We start from the raw sequence: 21,954 nt of genomic DNA on the forward strand, positions 1-21,954 counted from the left end.
GAAGCCAAGTAAAGAAATTGCTGACTTGCTATGGCTTCAAACCTAGTTGGCCATTTGTGATTGTACAGGCTTAGATTTTAGTTTCCTTAATTAAGCAGGCTGCCATGATGTTAGAGACACAACAGTCTAAAGCTTTCTCATTTAATTAACTGCACACCATTTAAGGGCACCTACCAGTCTGTGGCCTCTGTTCCAGGTGGGCAGATCCCAGGTGTGACCCCAGATTCTCTTGTCTCTCCCAATTCTGGGGTGGTGGTTTGCCCTGTAATCTCAGTCCTCTGATGGGCCCCAGAAAAACCATTATTTTCACTTTGTTTGGCTCTTTCTTGTTGTATGGACAGCAGTAGTAACTTTTAATCTTTCTACATGTGAAAGCTGAAACTGGGAATCTATAACCCAATTTTGAACTAAGAACTTTAAGAAAAAAAAAAAAAGGCCTACCCAAGAAACCAAAAACGTCTATAGATGATTTATTTTTCCATTATTTAACAAGTGGAAAACTTAGGTAGTCATTTCAGAGTGGTGAAATCTGTTTATAAGTCTGACTTAGGCCCTTAATTTCATACCGTTAACCAAAGAGTGCTGACACAAATGACAATTCTCATGAGACATATATTTCTAAGGCCTTAGTTGTATTATTTCAAAATGCCAAGAAATGTAACTCCTAAAAGTATAGCATTTCCACTAAAAAATAGAATATGATTCTCCCCACTTTCTTTTTTTTTTTTATTTTATTTTTTTAAATTTTTTTTAACGTTTATTTATTTTTGAGACAGAGAGAAACAGAGCATGAACGGGGGAGGGGCAGAGAGAGAGGGAGACACAGAATCGGAAGTGTGCTCCAGGCTCTGAGCCATCAGCCCAGAGCCCGACGCGGGGCTCGAACCCACGGACTGTGAGATCGTGACCTGAGCTGAAGTCGGACGCTCAACCGACTGAGCCACCCAGGCGCCCCAATTCTCCCCACTTTCTAGAGATTTCCTCACTTCAAATTGGAAAGCGGAAATTTGAAATCTAGAATGTCGTCGCTTTTGTTTGTTGACTCCTATTGTCTCCCTAATTGTTTAACCCCCAGAAGTTTTGCCTTCCCATCAGGATCAAGAGCTCATGCAGACCGGGTACTTTATCAGGCTTCTGCTTTAGCTTAGCACGTTGTTCTGCACACAACACAACTTTAGTAAATACTTGCATTACACTGGATGTAGACTTACTTTCTTGCACTGAGTTGCCAGAGTTCTGCCATGAGCTTTGGATCCCAGTCTAGCTTGTTATTCTTATCTCTTGGCTTAAAATGTTGTGCCTTGCAAAAGGCTTCTGTGAGCAAACACTCGAGTCAAATGAATTACCCCCTTTCAAAAGGGCCTGAATATGGTTTTTCATAAGACCTATTACCGTGCCTTATACCTCATTATAACCTACTGGGGAGTTATTGTGCATTTTGTAATAGAGGCTAAATTCCTATTTTTCATCACCTGATTAGTATTTCTGAATTGGCTCCGGTGCCAAAAGGAATATTTTCCCTCACTGTTTCTCCTTTTCAGTAGTAATATAAATATAATAAAAAGCAGTAGAATGCATCCCCTCTCCAGAAACAAACAAAAACCAATTACGGTCAATCCTGAGGGAAGTCTTTGGTGGAGAAAGCCAAGAAAAGCCGAGAGAAAGCTGAATACGTCTGCCTTTATCTGTTCTCTCTGCCTAGCTTTTTAGGATCATATTTTCACAGACCAATTTGGATTCTTTCATGCCCAGGTGGGGAAGAAGAATTTTTATCCTCAGCACATGATTGATGTGCTGAAATGTATGCAGTTTAATCAGGGAGGGGTCTGTTCCTTTTTGGACTTATTTGTGATGTGTGTTTTCTGGCTATAGGACAAAACATTGGGCAGCCCTAGGAAACACACCAAAGAGGCATTAATGAAGCCTCACCCTGCTAGCTCACTGTCCACCTTCCTTGCCCGTGGTGCAACAGGAAGAATGCCCGGGAGGACGTGGAATCATGAAAGGGTGACAGGACTGGCATGTGGCAGCCCTGTCCCCACTCTGTGGCCACTGCCACCACCCTGCTGTGCAGGTCCTGGGTCTGCTTGTCCTTAAAGTAGTTCTTGCCCTTCCTGCACTCAGCTGTGTATCACAAGGAGACCAACTTCTGCAGAGAGTATTTCCCAGGCTCCTCTGGCCACAGCTCTGCTTTTAGGACTGGTTTTCTTACTTGGATCATCTCACTAATACCACCATGCTACCTTTTTCTCTCTTCTGTATAACTTAATAATTTATAAGTGAAATTCTTTTCCTTACTTCTCTGGCCCCTGGTTGGAGGGAGATTGAAAGCAAGAGGGTTCTTGCCTCCCTCTTGGCCCTGGGAGGGCGGGCAGCATCCCTAGCAGCACCTCTACAGCTAGGACCTGGGGCCCCCCCGGGGTTCCAGCTTCTGCCAGGATGCCCAATTCAGTCTCCCGTCCCTCTGTCCCCCACTGGAGGGCTTCCTGCTCTGCTGACATCTGGATTTGGCATCTCTGTTACCCATTTGCCTTTGCAGGTCCTCCACCATCCATGAAGCCAGTTCCCAGCATTAAATTACCCCTGCGAGAAGTATTGAGTGGCTTCATTATCCTGCTTACCCTTTGACTGCTACCCATGTCCTTGGAATATTTGTCTTAGCCCTGGTGGGACAGCTCCTCCTCAATACCAAATGTTCTATCGTAACAAACACGCTTTTTAAAAAGTTAATTCAGACCAAGCATGATGCATCAGTGCTAATGTGTCATCTCAGTGGGTCATAGTGAATACTTATTGCTAAAGATTCTTAAGGTCAAGTCTGATACCTGAGAACTTAGAAGGGCTTAGATGCACTTTTCTCAATGGACTTGAAGTAAGCAGAACATTAACTCATCCATAGGGTGAGCAAAAATGTCTCTCAAAGAAAAATGCAGGTGGTATGGGGTTGTTGTGTCTGCAGCATAGACACTGGAGTGGGATAGACCCGGATTCAACCCCCAGCTCTTCCAGGTATTAGCTGAATGAACTCAGTCCCTATATTTCTCTGGCTCTAGTTCTCGATAAAGAATGAGATAACAGATATAAAGGTGCATGTGTAGACAGCGTGTATAAAAAGCCTGACACAGGAAATGCTTAGTCTTGCCCTTAGGGCTGCTTTTCTTGTTTTAATTCTCACCAATATTATTATCCTGCTTTTTTCCCTCCCCCATTTAATCTAATCATTTGTGAAATGACATTCCTTTCCTCATTTCTCTAAGGCACAGCTAAGGTGAAATTCCTAAAAGGAGCTTTACTTTGAAAGCTAAGGGAACCCAAAAAGGAGATAAGCAGATACAAAAGCAATAAAGCCATACTCATAATGGAGGGGTCTCTGAGCAGGCATTGGACAATGATTTTGTTTCTCAGGGACCCAGTCTGCCTGTCACAGATGCCCTCTGTCTCACCACCTATGGCTGCTAGACACCACTGTAGTTCTTACAACATGGACTCTTGCCTAACTGGATATAGTTTCCCTTTCAAAGACAAATTTTTATTCCCCCAAAATAAAACTTTCCCTGCTTTCACCCTGCATGTGTTCCTTGGAGGTTTTATTTAAATAAAAAGACTGTCCCCTTCTCAAAGCATCCATTCATCGCATTACCCCTAAACCTAAAATCTTTGAGCCAAGGAAGGTTCTGAGAACGCTGCCTTTCAACAGATTAAATAGCCTCTTGGTCCTGGAACTGGTACCAGGATTATGAGGCTGAATGGCAATGTTGCCTACATTTTACCTCTTCAGAAGTTACAAATCAAAGGAACAATTCTGGTTGCAGCCTGATGGTTCCTTTGCTTTCGTAATACTTTCAAAGGAATCAAAAAGTGAACTATCCAGATTAACTGACCTAGGGACCATTTTTAGCATTTTGTTCAAATATAGCCATCTCTGTAGAAACAAATGAAAAGATTCACTCTTCAAATAATGTTTCATTGCACCATCAAAGAATGAATACTCATCAGTAGTCCTCAAGCATGGGCATCTTCTTGACCTCTAGCCCAGCCAGCCTCTCAAATACTACTGCAAAGGAAAGTCAACTTTTTCCTAGGGAAGAAAAGATCGCGTCAGAAGCTAATCTCACATCCATCTACTCTAGACCACATATGCCTGTACCTCTTCTAAGACGGGAACAAGAAATGGGTTTCTATTATCTTCAAGAATAACCAGAAGCTTCTACAATTTACATATACAACCAGGCATAGTCCTGGACATATAAACCAACCCATGCAATGTAAAGAGGTGGGACGCATGACTGCTGGGAACTCACAACTCGGAAATAATCAGCATGTTTTAACTGCACACATTTCCAGAGCCCTGATGCATGCTGGTCTGGTGCTTTTGAACATTTTTTCAGGTGACTTGGGATCACACAGCTCTGTCTTCTTTGAGGAAGTAGTACAAACACAGGGCACGGTAGCTCTCCCATCTAGAGGTCTGCCCTAAGGGAATGTGGGCTATTTCCGGGCAAAGTCAGTCTCTGTTTAAAGCTCCTGTTGAATTGGACCACGCTGACGTTCCTTGGTCTAGATTCTTTGCTGGTTGGGGGCGCCTGGGTGGCGCAGTCGGTTAAGCGTCCGGCTTCAGCCAGGCCACGATCTCGCGGTCCGTGAGTTCGAGCCCCGCGTCAGGCTCTGGGCTGATGGCTCAGAGCCTGGAGCCTGTTTCTGATTCTATGTCTCCCTCTCTCTGCCCCTCCCCTGTTCATGCTCTGTCTCTCTCTGTCCCAAAAATAAATAAACGTTGAAAAAAAAAATTTTAGATTCTTTGCTGGTTGTAAACATTATGCTGCTTAAATACTATAATATTGCTTGACACCTGTGCTCTAGTGATTTCAAGAGGGAGCAAAAAGTCTCCTTGATGCCAGGGAGGTGATGAAAATGTTTAAGTAAGTCAGTGAGATTTCATTCATTCTAAGTAAATCTGCATCTCACCTATGCTTTTCTTAAAGCTTTCCATTCTGTCCCTTGTTTCCTTAATTCTATTATAATGTCCAAAGCAGCAACTCATCTGAAATTTATTGTTGATAAAAAGGAAGGTATATGTTTATACATGCATATTTATATTTAGGTACATAAAGTATTTTAAATTAATATTGAGTTTTATTTCCTCCATTGGTTGTATTTTTTAAATTAGGACTAGAGGGAAAATCTACCGATTCATTTTCAGTGTAATGGCTTCAGTTTGCAAAAAGTAGAGTTTTCATTATAAAGTATAATAATGTCCATATTAGTTTTTTGCTTTTTGTTTTTTTACTGCTATAACAAATTACCACAGGGTTAGTGGCTTAAAACAACACAAATTAATAATTTTACAATGCTGTAGGTTAGAAGTCTGAAATGGGTCTCACTGGGCTAACAATGAAGGTGTTGGCAGCCAAGTCCTTCTGGAGGTTCTAGGGGAAAAGCCATATATTGCTTCGCCTTTTCCATCTTCTAGAAGCTGCCTTCCATCCTTGGCTCTTGGTCTCTTCAATCAGCAGAGTCAGCAAAATCAGGCCAAGTCCAACTCACACTGCTGTCTCTCTGGTTCTAATGCTTTCCCCTCCCTCTTCCATCTTTTAAGAGCTCATATGATCACACTGGGCCCACCAGGAAACACCAGGATAATCTCCCTATTTTGAGCCTTAACTTAACCACATCTACAGAATCCCTTTTGCCACGTAATCTAATATAATCACAGGTTCTGGAGATAAGGATATGGACGTCTTTTGGAGGGGGAGGCATTATTTCTGCCTATCACAATCTCATAACTAAACCTATCATCATTTGAAACCTTCTGGAAGTGACATAAATAGCATTGTGTTAATGGTCCTACCACCATCTTTAACTGTACGTAACTTTCTCTTCCGTTTGGAAATGCCATTGCCAGACATCACAGAGAACTAGAGGGAAGGGTTTGGCAGGACTAAGGGACCTATCTGTGTAGCTGTGTAGCAAGTCATTTTCCTGGGATTGCAATTCAGCACCTTCATCTGAAGAATGTGGATAATAGTGGCAGCTTAATCTGTATCCTAGAGCTGTTCTTTCAGTCACGGAATCCTGAAAACTGTATACCACTTTGCAAATGAAAGAGATGGTGCCCTAGCTGCCCCAGTGGGTCCTCGGAACTTGAGTACATAAAACCACCAAGAAGTATCATTTAGAAATTACAACTTTTTTTCCAAAAATACAAATTGAGGGAAAAGAATCTTAACTACATGACAGAGGATGAAATTGCTCATTTCCATTCTAATTCAGTACTTTATCCCTATCTCCCGAGATAGGTCATTTTAATCTCCATACATGTTTATCTTGTTTTGCTTTTTCTTCTGCTCTGATGTTTGTTATGCTTTGAGTAGATATTGATTCCCTTCTCATTAAGCCTGCAAACATCTAATCATTCCTATCTGTTTGGTTTTTTTCATTTTTAATAATTTATATTTAAATTTTGGCAAATTGAAGGTCTAATTTTGCCCTTTGAATGCATCTGCATTCAAGTTATTCAGGCAGATTTTATCTCTTGTTTTTTTTTTTTAATTCTATTTTGAGTTTTATAAAAATGGATGTTTCTTATTATCCCCCAACCCATAATTTTCTTTAGTGTACTTTTTGTTTAATTTTCTTTTGCCTTAACATTTTATTTTTCAGACACCTCTCATTGAACCTCACGTTCCTCTTCGTCCTGCTAACACCATTACCAAGGTAATGGGATGTAGGTGGGTTGATGAACCTTCAGAGCCAACTTCTTAGGTAACCACTGGAGGCGGCCAGTATGTCAGAGCATCACATCAGGAGACCTCGGGTGCATTTTCTAGACATAACGACTATTCAGTGTGTATCAGTTCTCAAATAAAAGGGACATGTCATACAAGTGAACAATGTAAATATGTGAATGTGTTGTATTTTTCAAGCCAGAGTCAGAAAGTGATTTCAGTATTCATCTGGTTTGTTTTCCTTCTATAAATTCTCCCTCTTCCTCTTTCCCTCCTTTCACCTGATTAAAATGTAGGTTCCTTCAGAGAAGATCCTCAGGGCTGGAAAAATTTTACGAAATGCCATTCTCTCTCGAGCACCTCACATGATAAGAGATAGAAAATACCACCTAAAGACATACAGGTATGTGCAATAATTCCAAAGGCTTTGGCCTCCCTCAGATTCATGTTTAGTGACATTGGAACAAACTTGCGTTTTCTTGTTTTCCATCTATGGGTAGCATGTTTTATAATCCTCCAGGTTTTGGAAGATCTAAGCTTGTCTTAGATCCCTGCTTAGCTTTAATTATCCTTAATATTCCCAGCAGTTACTCCTAAACTAATTTGCTTGGACATTCGTTTAATTGTGATAAACAAAGAGAAGAAAACTTTTCCATTTCTGTTCGCTAGTGTTTTTTTAGGGGAACTATTAGATTTAGATGAGATTAAACTAACATTTACTTAGCATTTATTTCTTCTTGAAGCCCTCCACCAGGCCATTTTCCCTATGTTATCCTATTTCATCCTCACCACAGCCCTGCTAGGTAGGTGTTAGGCCATTTTTCAGATGATAAAAGTGAGGCTCAGAGAGAGTAAATAGTTTTCCTTGTCCAAGTCACAAGTCTAGTGAGTGGCAGAGCCAGGGCTTAAGCCAACCAACCTTGGTTGATTTCCAAGTTCAGTGATCTTTTCATTCATTCTACCATTCATTCATCCCACAAATGTATTAAATACCTATTGGGCACCAGATGCTATTGTGTTCTAAGCCCCAAGGATACAGGAGTGAATAAAATATACAATGTTCTTTACGGAGTTTACTTTCTACTGTAGGATTTCATTCTAGTGCGCATATAGTGAGTATACAACTCTATCACGTCTATAATTATTTAGAATAAGGAGTCACTATAGCTGTCACTGGAGTTAAGGAATTATGTAGTTGAATCTTCTGGAATGACTGAACACTGGTGGGTCAACTGAGGATTCATGTCTGATCTTTTAGCTTTTGATTTTTTTTCACTTCACCATAGGTTTAGGAACTGGAATGGCCTATGCATGGCACACAAGCTTTCACTTTCTCCTTGCACCCGTGGTTTACCCTCATAGCCCTTTTTTAGCAGTCACTCAACTCTCCCATTTAGTCTAGACATGACCTCAGAACCCATCAGACTTGGCGTGAGTCAAAACCCATTTGATTCACATGAACCAAATTCATAAGACACAGTGAAAGCTAGGATACAAATTTTATTTTTTAACATTTTTTTTTCAACGTTTATTTATTTTTGGGACAGAGAGAGACAGAGCATGAACGGGGGAGGGGCAGAGAGAGAGGGAGACACAGAATCAGAAACAGGCTCCAGGCTCCGAGCCATCAGCCCAGAGCCTGACGCGGGGCTCGAACTCACGGACCGCGAGATCGTGACCTGGCTGAAGTCGGACGCTTAACCGACTGCGCCACCCAGGCGCCCCCCGGATACAAATTTTAAAGTTACCATGAAGGATAAATATATTTCTATGACTGTCAACTATGATAGAACCTGTAAAATTAGACCTCATTCACCCTATAGGAAACCTTTGAGTACATGTGCCTCAAGATCCAGTCTGTTTCCCAAGGACAGAGATGGCAAAACAGGCAAATTCCTCCTCTTTGGATCACTTTTTCTGCACTCCTTGAAAACAAACACTCTTCCACTTGTGCTTGTCATGAACATGTTTATAAGACTAAAACTGACAGGATATTTGTTACATTAATTGACCTCGTCTTGAAGAGAATTTTGGAAATGAGATGGGATTTGAGAAACACTTTAGTCTTATCAAGAAGACACATTCCATTTCTTAAGACAGACTATTCATCCAGCCCTTTTTTAAAGTTTACTTATTTATTTGAGAAAGAGAGAGCATGCATGCCCACAAGTAGGGGAGGGGCAAAGAGAGAGAGAGAGAGAGAGAGAGAATATCCCAAGCAGGCTCTGTGCTGACAGCACAATATTCTCTCTCTCTCTCTCTGTCTCTCTCTCTTCCCCAAAATAAATAAATAAACTTTATTTTTTTTTAATGTTTATTTATTTTTGAGAGAGAAAGACAGAACATGAGTGGGGGAGGGGCAGAGAGAGAGGGAGACACAGAATCAGAAGCAGGCCCCAGGCTCTGAGCTGTCAGCACAGAGCCCAACGCGGGGCTCAAACTCACAGACCGTGAGATCATGACCTGAGCCCAAGTCGGATGCTTAGCCAACTGAGCCACCCAGGTACCCCCAAACTTTAAAAAAAATAACAAAAATCATGTGTTACATATTCCCAGAGAGAGTTAAAGCACTTTAACTCCTCAAGTGAATCTCAAAATCTCATATGGCTAAAGGACCTTTTTCTTTCTAAGCCTTTGTTATTTTTTCCCCTGACTTAAGATGTGACTATGCTTTTCCAAGTGTGGACTTGCATTAGGGAAATTCCGTTAAAATATGTCATCTTTATGACAAAATGGAAACTAGAAGTCAGAAGCCGTAAACTCTTTCTTGCTCCATCATACTAACATTTTCAATCCCTGAAATACAGGTGTCGTGTGTATTCCACACCCTATGACACAAATTAATGATCTGTTGGTAATAACCCATGGACTCATTTGGAAGCCAAAGGCATGATTTCTCTTTTCTGCACCCCAGTTTAAGTTCCTTGCCCCACATCTTGTACTTTCTAGTTCCATCTCTCTCCTCCTCCCCACCTGCTTATATCATGGCTGCAGTCTCCCCAGACACGGTATCCCCCCAAGTCATCACCATGCTAAGGCCTGCTGTCGATTCTAAAGTGGCTAGAGATCTTTAATGGAGAGGAAACTCAGTGATTCTATCAGCTGCAAGTGGCACAGCTGTGGGTCTTTGTTCTGTATGCTGACTGCAGGATTCTCATACCCTGAGCAAGGACCCAGGTGCTCTGAGATCATCTCAGAGTTCCTCTTAGTAAAGAGAATCGTTGAATTAAAAGCCACATGGAATTGATTAGTTTATACTTTTATGACACTTTTCCCGTTAATAAATTCTGAAATTAGAAGAGCCATGTTTTGACAGTTCCTGTGTTCAGAATGAATAGTTACTAGGTGCCCCCTTTGCTCATTGAAGCTCTTTTTGTGGGTGTAGACTGTTTTCAGAGTAGCCCTGGAAATCTGACGGCCTCCTCAGTATATCTTGCTTGCGAAATGTTCTAGGATTGGACCTGAATCAGGGCATCCCAGGAGCTTAGACAGATTTCAGAGTTCCTAGAACATTAGGGGCCATCTTTTTGTCCTCGTTTTTTTATAGATGAGAAAACTGAAAACCAGCGAGTTTAAACGACATGGCCAGACTCACACAGCTAATGTCTAGCAGACACAGTGCTGTATCTAATGACTCCTCCCAGGCTAAGCCTCTTCCTAAAGTCGCACAGCACCAGGAAACCCCCAGTTTAAACTAGAGAGGAGCTCCTGAGCGCCCCTCCAGAGATGGTGCCATCCTTAGCCCGGGATGGGAGGCCACCAGTAGCAAAGACCCCAGCTGCTCTGTGACTTCCTGTGTTGGCCCTTGGGATTCATTCCTAGGGCTTCAAGATTCCATTTCCTCCTCTGAACCATCATGCCACAAACACCTGCCCTTCTCCCTCACCCCACTGAAGGTCTCAGTATTTCCTAATTATATGTTTCCTAACTAATGCACGCAGTTCACCCATCCTGACGAACTTACCACAGAGGGGCAACTTAGGGGTGAATGTGTGACTATGCAGAAAGCATGTGGAGCTCCTCAGATGACAAGCTCTGCAGAAGTGCTGATGCTCATTACATAGGACTTTTTTCAGAGAGATTTGCATCGCTAATTGCTTGTTTCTCCCAACACCCCTCTGGGGAAGATCAGTAGTATTACTTGAAAATATAAAGTGCTATATAATTTTGCACTTATACACCGCCTTTCGTGGAGCACCTCCAAGTGCCTCACAAACATTAACTCGTTCCTCACAGGCTCGGGTGAAGGAAGTCAGATGTCACTTTGCCCTCGTTTTACACTGAGATTTTCTGGGACCAGCGAGACAAGAGAGTTCCTGGCCCTGGGCTTAGCTTGCTAGATAACACTCCCCATCTAGTGGCCCTTCGGTACCCTCTGGTGCTGCAGTGTGTAATGCTCTTTCATTGCTTGGAAGGTTCCCTCATGAGCTGAGTGGTTTTGTTGGTTTGTACAAAAGTTTGAAAACCTGAGGCCACGCCATGCCATGCTTTGTTTGCAGTGAGACGTCTTATGGTGGAGGAGCACAAGTGCTTCGGGAAGGTCTTTCAGAAGCCATCTCCCGGCCTTCCTCCGCGAGGGCGTGCCTTCCCATCCTTTGTGTTCCCCTCTCCTTAGGCAATGCTGTGTGGGAACCGAGCTGGTGGACTGGATGCTGCAGCAGACTCCCTGTGTCCACTCCCGAACTCAGGCTGTTGGCATGTGGCAAGTGCTGGTAGAAGACGGCGTTCTCAACCACGGTAAGATGAGCCCTAGGCCCTGGAAAACCCTTTCCCTGGGTAAGTTGTTGCTGCACTCCCAAATGGGCCAAAAAGGAATTATGGTCCCTTTAGGGGCCTAGAGAGCCGGCATCTTCATTTAGCAATACGAGTGCGGCGAGCGGATGCTATTGATTGCTATGTTCCGCCATCGTGCCCCCCTAACATGGGAGAATGTATGAAGGGAAAATGAAATTGCGACCCGAGTGCATCAGTTCCAATTATGTTTATTAGTTTGCATTCACGGTTCATTGGTAGTGTGATTATACTCTGAGCATAGCAATCCTGATGCAGGGGCAGAATGAAGAGCAATGCGATGTGCAGCGGGGCTGGTGGCAGGAAAAGGAAGTAATGAATTCAGAAGCTGCCTTTTAACAATGGCGTTATCTGGGAGAGCCAATTTGTATCCACACGGGATGACCATATTTAAAATCAGGAATGCGCTCCACTGTTGCAGCCCCTGACACCTGCAGGGGCTATTGTGGGGCAGGGTAGCTGTTCAGGACTGGAGTATGACTGTGGTTGATCTGCTCATGCCATTTGCTTTAACGACCACTTTTCCAAACTGACAAACCATTAAAATCGTTCATTTAATTTACCAAGGCCTGAGAATCTAATGATGGCTTCACCTGTGTTTCTCAGACTTTAATGTGCATTCAAGCCATCTGGGACTCTTGTTAAAATGCAGATTCTGACTCAGCAGGTTTGGGATGGGTCCTGAGGGTCTGCGTCTCTAAGACATAGAAATGAGAGATCCTGAGCCAAGTTCACTGACTGTCCTACCAAGATCTAAGTCTTTTTCTTTAAAAGGAACAAGGGGAAAACAAAACTTTTAAAATCAGAACTGGATGGAAATTACCCTAAGTTACTTCTAGGGTTATTTGACCTAGAAGCTCGGTCTCGTCAGTTTTGTTCAAACAATTAATTTTATTCTAAACTTTTTTTTATTTAAAAAAAATTTTTTTTTTAACGTTTGTTTTTATTTTTGAGACAGAGAGAGACAGAGCATGAACGGGGGAGGGTCAGAGAGAGAGGGAGACACAGAATCTGAAACAGGCCCCAGGCTCTGAGCTGTCAGCACAGAGACCGATGCGGGGCTCGAACTCACGGACTGTGAGATCATGACCTGAGCCGAAGTCGGATGCTTAACCGACCAAGCCACCCAGGTGCCCCTCTAAACTTTTTTTTAAAGTGCAGACATGTTAACAAACAGTACATATGGAAAGAAAAATACGAATCCTGATCCCTATAGAGTAAGATTGTTTTAAGTCTGTGCTCGAAAACCATTATAGAGCATGATCTGGCAGTTGGTTATTTTCCTGTTTGGGACACATGTCCCACATGCCAGAAGATGTCACCAAGACAATTTTTGCTGGTCAGAGTGCTCATCTTAGAAAAGCTGGCAGGTTCTCATAAGAACGTGGTGGGGCTAGCCAGTGGCGGGCGGGCCAGAGAGAGCCTGCATGACCGCAGTTGGGAAGTCATGTCTTCCAGCTGCACGGCCCTGGGCGAGGCGGGGTCAGAGGGCTGAGGAGTCTCACCGCTCTGCTGCCACTTGGCTCTCTTGCCCGACACCAGCCATTTGCTTCTGGTAAACGGGGCTGTGAGGCAGAGGGACAACAGCTGATCCTTGGCTTCATGTTTCACGTAGTGGACCAGGAACACCATTTCCAAGACAAATATTTATTTTATCGATTTCTGGATGATGAGCACGAGGATGCCCCTTTGCCTACTGAGGAGGAGAAGAAGGAGTGTGATGAAGAGCTGCAGGACACCATGCTGCTGCTGTCGCAGATGGGCCCGGACGCCCACATGAGGATGACCCTCCGCAAACCGTGAGTAAGAGCGCAGTGCGCACCCTGTGCCAGTCCCCTGGGGCCACGGGCATGCGGAAGCACGACGCTCACCTGGGCCACAGGGAAGCAGGCTGATTTCCCAGGTCCTGGCCTGCACTCAGGGCCAAAGGGGAGGCTCTGGAGGTGGGACACAGCAGTGTTTGTCTCTTTTCTATTTTACTTTTGAGCCAGATAAATCCATTTCCCTTTTGCATGAGTTAAAACTGTACAGAATTTTAGTGGTTGGTTCGAGATGTCAAAACTAAGTCCACATATTAAAAAACCTTTAGGGGGCTCCTGGGTGGCTTAGTTGGTTAAGTGTCTGACTTCAGCTCAGTTCGTGATCCCGCGGTTTGTGGGTGCAAGCCCCGTGTCGGGCTCTGTGCTGACAGCTCAGAGCCTGGAGCCTGTTCTGGATTCTGTCTCCCTCTCTCTCTGCCCCTCCCCCTCTCACACTTTGTCTCTGTCTCTCTCAAAAATAAATAAACATTAAAAAAAAACCTTTGGGCAATGACGAACAGAAACTGCTCTGTTTCCATGCCAGAATGTGACAGCCCCTGTCTTTCTAATGCAATAGGGCGGAGGTCATCAGAACCATAGACATCATGCCTGTGCCTTTGTTCATTCATTCATTCAACACATCCTTTCACACCATTTTGAACCTTCTGCTCGTTAGCTTAAAGACACGTTCCTAAAAGAATACCACTGCTGCATTAGTGCTTCAAGACCTCCTCCCACTAGTAAGATGCTCTCTCCCTTCCATCTCAACTGAAACCCACCTCACCTTCAGTAACAACCTATCCGCTAAACTGGAGGATTCTGAAGTGTTTAATCAGATGGATTCAAGAAGAATGTACTGAGCCCCTGTTGTACTTAGAGAACTCTCCCAGTCGCTGTGAGGCATATAAAGAAGCATATGCCACAGTCCCAATCTTGGGGAAACCTTTTTAATAAGGCATGACTTGGCACTTGGTGTTGAGGCCACCATGCACAGGCTTATGATTTTCTTCTGGGAATGAAACGGCCCTCCACCCTGTGGCCAGTGCCAGCAGCTGTGGATGTCGATTCTGAGTCACAGGCATGGCCAACCTCCATTTATTCATGGGTCTCAACAAGTGCATTAAACTTCACATGTCTTGTATGTCCACGGGGCACTTTGCAAAAGTGCCATGCCCCTTAGGCCAACTTCCTCAATATCTGCCCCTCATGCCAACTTATAGTACTTCTTAGTGCTTCTCTGTTTCCTTTCTTCAACATATTTCACTTGTTGTCATGCGATGTCTCCTTTGTCAGGACTTTCTCTTGGGTCTTAATGTCCACCTCCATGTGTTTCATAGGCCTGCCCTTATCCTAGTTAGCACCACCATGTTTAACTCTAGAACACTGGTTAGGTTCTGGTCCTTTATCCTCAAAACCCTTTCTTCAAACAAAAATTGTATGGGAAAATCCAAACTATCAAACAGAAAAGCCAGAACTTCACTGACCTAATTATGGGTAGTATCCAAGAACCTTGCCCAGCTGATTTATGCTCTGTCTGTCCTGAAACATCACAGGGGTGGGTGGCTAAGGGGACACAAGGGAATCATCAGGGCATGGAGAACTCAAATGAACACCGTTCCAAACTGTGCTTTCTTTCATGTGAGTCCACTTCCTCTCTCCCTTCCCCACACACCTATGTCCCATTGTCCATCATTTTTACTTTCTCATCATTTCCTAGATCCATCCCCTTCTTGCTCTTCTTGCCTCTTTCATTCAAGTCAAAGCCATACAGTGGTTCTGAATCAGAAGTGGGACAGAATCAGAATCAGAAGTGGTTCTGAATCAGTGGGGCATTTGCAAGTGTGGGAGGATGTTTTGGTTGCCTCAGTACATGTGGGGACACACTTCTGCCATTCACTGGGCAGTGGTTAGGACCAAGGGTTGCCAAATACACCCAACAATACCTAGGACCCTACAAAATAAGGAGCTGTCCTGAAAGTAATGCTCCTATTGAGAAACATTGCTTTAAACTGAGTTTCTGAAAGGCAAAGACATATCCCATTTCTTTTTTCATTTATTTGTTCACTTCACCAATATTTGATAAACACCTATTTTTGTCCTAGATACTATGTTAGTTGCTAAGGCTAAAATATCGAAAAAGAGGGTTGCACCTTCTTCCTGGAGCTTTCTGCGTAGTCCAAGAGACAGACCTTAAATAGTTAGGCAAGGAATCATTTTGTCATAGCTGCAGTACATGCTACAAAGGAAAATGTAGTGTACATTAATAGAGTATAATATGGAGAGGGGGGATTTAATCTGGCATAGAAGTTAGAAAAGGCCATATTCCTAGCTCTGTGCATTCCACTAAATAGACCACCAATAAACTTTTGCTGAGTGAATGACTGAACAAATGAATGTCTGCTGGCAGCTAATGTTCCTGCAGCTCTTCGTTGCTTCAAGGGAAGCAGAAATGCCATTTGATTCACAAAGATTTTTGAGCATGTACCAAGAGGTTTTCTTTAAAAAATAATAATAAAATGGTTCCTGCCTTTGGAGAATTTATAATCCAGGAGGTGAGGCACTCCCAAATTAGGATCTGGTGCAACAAACACACTTATTGAGTGCCTATTGTGTGCTAGAAACATTCATGTGATTCACCCTCACAAGACCCTGAGAGCTGGTTTCTTGAGTCACCCTTAGAAAGAGAGCCTGTGCTTGTGCTTTTTTTCTTCCATACAGCACTGAATTGCATGATCCTTGGCAGCCCAAAGATTCTTCAGAGAAAACTATATTCCAAAGGTTGGATTTTTCCAGTCTATCACTAGAACATACAGGTTATACTAGTATTCCAAGACATCATTTTGAGTTCCCTTGGGATTTTCTTACCTTTCCAGGTTTTATCAAACTACAAAATTGGAATCGAACTGGTAGTTCTTCTGACTCAATACTCTTAGATTTTCTTTCTATTGGAATGACAGCTCCCAAGAGATGAGAAAGTGAAAAAGAAGGAATCTAATTTTTTTGAGACAGACTTTCAAACCTATGCACGTGCACACACACGCACACTCACACACACATACACACACATACACCTTTTTGGGGGTGGAGGGAGTCTGATAATAACCTTTGTAGCGTCTAATTTATTTAAGTGGAAAGAAAATATGCTTAGGTGATCAAGAATTTCCAGTATCACTGCTGTCCTTAAAGAGACCCCCTGAGCACTTTGCTCCTAGAAACCTGAGGGCATGTGTAAAGGTCCTGGAAATGTTGACGCTTTACTGCCCAGACAGCCAAGTCATTAGGAAATGTGGAGGCATGAGATGCATTGGCTCCATGTCGACCAGGGCAGGACCCCCCAATTTTTAAACTCAGCACAGCTGCATTTTATAATAGTCACCACTGCCAGAGAGGCTGCAGAACTCTGATAATTACTGGGAAAGAAATAACACAATATTCTTTGATGAGAAGATTACTTTGAGAATTTGATTGTATAATGAAGATGTTGCTTTGAAAGGTACTTCCCATTGTTCTGAATCTGAGACTCACTAGCAAAAAAAAAAAAGTGTCACTTGTTTTGACAGGCTACTTAGAAAAATTCTCTGTTTATTACATTAACTGCAGCATTTTAACTGTCAAACTATGAAAGAATGTTCTGTAGTTTAAAAAACAGAATAGAGCTTCAGGGGAAATTTTTTGGCATACTCTTGTTGCTATTGGTATTGAAAAAAAAACATACATCCCGAATGTGAAATTAGCTTTTTATGTGGTGGCAGGCAGAGTGACTCACAATGCCCATCCTGGTTTCACAGGTGCAGACCTGGATGGCACTGGGGGGCAAGTGCTATAGAACAATGACAGTTGATGGTGCTGTTGTTGCAGCTCACAGACAGAGCCATCAAACCTAAAATGAGCTCTTGGAGCTAATTGTTTTGATTTTGCTTTGTTTATAAGTCTAAAAGCAAGAGGTTACCCAACAGCGAGTAGATACAGTGGAGATCCTTGCCAATAGAAATGTTCCTTCTGCTTACCTTTGAGCAGATATTTTGGATAGGGGGCCATGGGCAAAAAGATGTGGAGTGACCAGATAAGCAGAATGTTATAAACTTGCAGCTAGCTGGATAAAAAGAGACAAAGAAGGTTCTTGCTGTACATGCCTCTCAACCTCTTCTTCCAAGAAAAGTGAGACATGATGTCCCGCTGTTTAGCATAGTCTATCAGAAACCAGCTTAGAAGTGGGAGGGAAATGAAGTAGATGCCATTTGCCAAATCTAGTTCTAGGTAGATCTGCAATTCGGGAATTCCCTTAAAGCCTAGAAGCTTAAGTAGTTCAGAAAGAGATAGGTTAGTTGGCTTGACCAGAAGGAAAAAATATATATATATACTTACATATATATATTTACATATATATATAATATATAAATACATATATATAACATATGTGTATATATATACATATATATACATAAATATATATATATATATGTTTAATATGTAAACATGTAAAATATACATAGCTAAGGGAAAGAGAATCAACAAAAAGAATTCTTGGCAGATTCTGGAATCTTCCCAATAAGCCAGAAACTTGAGTTCATTTATTTCATATGATAAACTAATATTTTCTAACATATGCTATGGGGCATAAGTTTAAAAGGAAACAATTCAGATGATCAAATGATAGGAGAAAATACCAGGTGGGAGTGGGGGTGTTAGTTGGCTGCATTAAGATAGCTCCACCTGCTGTTCCACACATTTGCTCTAGAGGGCATATGAGAGGCTATGTATTTCTTTCTAAATTAGTAGAGCCTCTTTTAATAGGGTCTTATTCTGTCCAAGCTGTTTTTGAGGGTGTGAAATTTGAAATCCTGATAATTATAGGGAAAGTTGCTTCTTCAGGGGAACCCAGATTAGCAAGCCTAAAGTCAGTGGTTCCTAGGGTTTTGATTTCTGTTGGGATGTGCTAAGAAATGTTCAAAGTTATGAAATTCATCCTCAAATGCAAATCAGATGAAAAGAGAAATATGAAAAAAAAAAAAGAGAGAAACATGACTTAAAGATCCTAATCTCTATGAAATAAGAAATTCACTGTGAATCTTTTCTTTCACTGCATGACAAAACTTTGCCTTTTTTGTTTTGTTTTGTTTTTGTTTTTGTTTTTGGTTTTTGGTTTCTTGTTGTTGTTTTTGTTTGTTTGTTTTTTCTGGAAAGATTGCTGTGCCCTAAATGAAAGTTTATAGAATTTACCAGAAGAAATGATGGCATTAAGAGGTCCATTTCTTAGGTTTGGGTTTATTGCCTCTCCTCTCTAAAGACAATTTACTACTTATCCCTCATGCTTACATGAAGCCAGCCATTGGATCACTGCCATTGAGATTCAGATTTGGGAGAGAAGAAGATGGATACAGCTGCCCATTTACAGTGTAGGGTTCATTATAAGATTTTACTGACTTTCTATTGTTAAAGTCAATATGTTCATTGTAGAAAATTTGGAAACTACTGAAAAGAGTTAAAGAAAAATAAATAACACCTGCAATTACATCTCCCAGAGATAATTGTTAACATTTTGGTGCCTGTCCTTCTTATTATTTTTAAATTCCTAACTTTTTACACTTAGTAATATATTGTGGGTTTTTTTTCAATATATGAAATTTATTGTCAAATTGGTTTCCATACAACACCCAGTGCTCATCCCAAAAGATGCCCTCTTCAATGCCCATCACCTACCCTCCTCTCCCTCCCACCCCCCATCAACCCTCAGCTTGCTCTCAGTTTTTAAGAGTCTCTTATGCTTTGGCTCTCTCCCACTCTAACCTCTCTTTATTTTTTTTTCCTTCCCCTCCCCCATGGGTTCCTGTTAAGTTTCTCAGGATCCACATAAGAGCGAAAACATATGGTATCTGTCTTTCTCTGTATGGCTTATTTCACTTAGCATCACACTCTCCAGTTCCATCCACGTTGCTACAAAGGGCCATATATTGTGGGTTTTTTCTCTTAACCTTAAATGTTCTTCAAGGATGGGATTTTTAAGAGGTGTATAATAGGCTATCCTCTGAATGTCTCTAATACATTCAGTTAGTCCTTGTTGGATGTTTAAATTCATTCTCAAGCCCTTTCATAACAGCAGCAAAAATAATATTTTAGTGTTCTTCTTGCCAGAACAAAGAAAGAAAACAGCCTGACAGGAGTGCAGAGGTGGGATTGGGGCCAGAAAGATGTCAGGAAAGTTCCAGCAGGGAACAATAAGCTGTTTCAGAGTGAATGAATGCCCAGACCAAGAGTGCTAGTAAATGTGGCTGGGGAGGTAGGCCCAGGTCTAATTGAGGGGGGTCAGCTATGCACTCTGTATGCGCTGGCTATTATTTTATAGACATTTGGGGCACCATTGAAGAACATTAAAGAGAGGTGTGGATGGTCCGCTTTGCAATCGGCAAGTTTCTCTGCTGTCTGTAGAGAATGCTGAGACTAAAGACACAATGCAAGATATTGAGTTCTGTGAGGTTAAAATTAATTATTTTTTGAGAATTTAATGACAGCATTTGAGATACATGCATTTGACCCAAGAAACTGCCAAATAAAGTGAAAGCAAGACTGGGCTCCAGAGCCTTGGATTCTCATCTTACCAAATCACTAATTTAGAACCCAACATCTCCAGATGACAAATCTCTTAAAGTATAAAGGGAGTTTAGTAATACCGGCTTGCCCTCTCCCAGCTTCACAAGGAGATTGTAAAGGGAAAAACAAATACGATTATATTTAATCACAGCCAACACTTATTGAGCTTACCTATGCTAGGCACTATGCTCAACAATTATCTCATTCAGTTCTTGCAACAGAACTGTGAGGTAGTTATTAATACCATCCCCATCTTATGGATTAGGAAACAGGCATAGGTTAAATCACCTGCCTGTGTTTATCCCAAAAGTGTTGGACTCAGGATCCGGTGCAGGTCTGTCTGACTCTGGAGTCTGTATTCTTTACTGTGGCCTATCACCTTTCCCAAGCCAAACAGGATTCAAAATGGCCTGCTGGGTTTATTCTTAGAGCATTGGTGAGGAAAGACGTCATGGGTATTTGATTTAAAAATAATAATTACAGGGGCGCCTGGGTGGCTCAGTCGGTTAAGCATCCGACTCTTGATCTTGGCTCAGTCATGATGTCACAGTTTGTGAGTTCGAGCCCCGCATTGGGCTCTGCACTGACCGCGCAGAGACTGCTTCCGATTCTATCTCTCCTTCTCTCTGCCCCTCCCCTGCTTGTGCGTGCTCTCTCTCTCTGTCTCTCTCTGTCAAAATAAATAAATAATCTTAAAAAAATATAATAATTATGACAGACTAATCTCATCTTACTCAATTATGACCTCATGGACCTGAGTGGAGTACAAGCGTTGTCATCTACTTAGAAAAATATTCACATCAACCCACTGGCCGGAATTACAAACAAAACTTAATAATTAATGTATGAATCACACTGTATAGTTTACATAGTGACCTTATATACATCATGTCCTTGAACCTCAAAACCACTCTATGGAATGAGTAGGACTTATGTTATTATCCACGATTACATTTGAAGAAATTGAGTTTAGTAGATGTCAAGTGCTTTCCTTGACATCACATGGAAGTATGTGTGGCTGAACCAGGATCTGAGTCCATGTCTGCTTACTCCAAAGCCAATTTCATTTTGTTTTTTTTTTTTAAGGAGAATATTCAGTGTTCTCTATTAGGTTGCAACTTCACCCTCTCTAGTGTGTTTATTAAATAAGAAGTGAAATCCAAAGAAATATAGGTAGTCCATCTGTCCCTGATTAAGAATTAATTTTTGCAAAAAGAAAAAAAGTAAGAATGAATTTTTGCAAGGAAAAAGTAATAATGCGTATACATAGCACCTCCTCAAAAACTGTTTGCATTTTCTATCTGATTATCTATATGCATCATACACGAAGGCAGGTAGCTATACTCTCTGATGCCATCTAAATTTGTTGTTTTCTCAACTTGCTGCTTAGATGTTTTGCAGGAAAATATTTGTACTTGCACCTTTTAAAAAGTTTAATATTAAACTTCTAGTGTGTCCCCATAGTAACCACTTTTGCTGGAAGTATGTTGGGCATATTCAATTGCTAAACATGAAAAACCTTAAATTACTTTGTCCTAAAAACACTTAGCACTCAGGGGCCTTAATTATGGCTCCTTACCCATGTCCTGATGAGGGTGACTTCATTTCTCACAAATATTCATAAAGCATCTGCCCTTTACTGCAATGGTGGACAATGTTCATTTCTAACCTCACAAATAAAGGAAAGAATGTACATAGGGATGTACAGGCTTTGCTATCAGAACTAAAAAAATGCCTAATTGCATCCGATAAACCTAAAATGTTCTTTTCTGGGTTAAAGATAAGGCGAAGGGGTGGTGGTGTGGCAGAGAAGTGAGCAGAGAGATCTGGACAGGACGCTGCAAAAGTCCAGTCACCAGGTTCCTGGAATATCTCTAACATGGAAGATGTAACTCTTAAGAAGCAAGGATCCTGGGAGGTAAAGAAAAGAAACACGTTTTGTTGGTTTATTACACAAGAGGGTGGGAAATAAAACCAAACTTCCTTTAAGGGAAGCGGAAAGAGGTGAGCTCTCACAATCTTAAGGGTGTTGGAAAATGACCACGTTTGAG

At 41.8% G+C, this 21,954-nt stretch overlaps 1 protein-coding gene across 11 annotated transcripts in view; it reads left to right on the forward strand.

Annotated features, from left to right (window-relative positions):
* Positions 1 to 21,954, forward strand: part of RAPGEF4 (Rap guanine nucleotide exchange factor 4) — a 290,032-nt gene that overhangs the window by 192,916 nt on the left and 75,162 nt on the right. For 9 of the 11 annotated variants that reach the window (XM_086718909.1, XM_086718911.1, XM_086718917.1 and 6 more), the window contains 4 exons: positions 6,661 to 6,714; positions 7,022 to 7,128; positions 11,341 to 11,462; positions 13,132 to 13,315. In XM_086718909.1, coding sequence (XP_086575035.1) covers positions 6,661 to 6,714; positions 7,022 to 7,128; positions 11,341 to 11,462; positions 13,132 to 13,315 — 467 coding nt within the window. The remainder of the gene's footprint in view (positions 1 to 6,660; positions 6,715 to 7,021; positions 7,129 to 11,340; positions 11,463 to 13,131; positions 13,316 to 21,954) is intronic. The other 2 variants (XM_086718910.1, XM_025912271.2) reach the window with 1 other exon arrangement.

Source organism: Puma concolor, chromosome C1 (assembly GCF_028749965.1).
Source record: "Puma concolor isolate L17-30 chromosome C1, mPumCon1.1.hap2, whole genome shotgun sequence".
NCBI classification, from domain to species: Eukaryota; Metazoa; Chordata; class Mammalia; order Carnivora; family Felidae; genus Puma; species Puma concolor.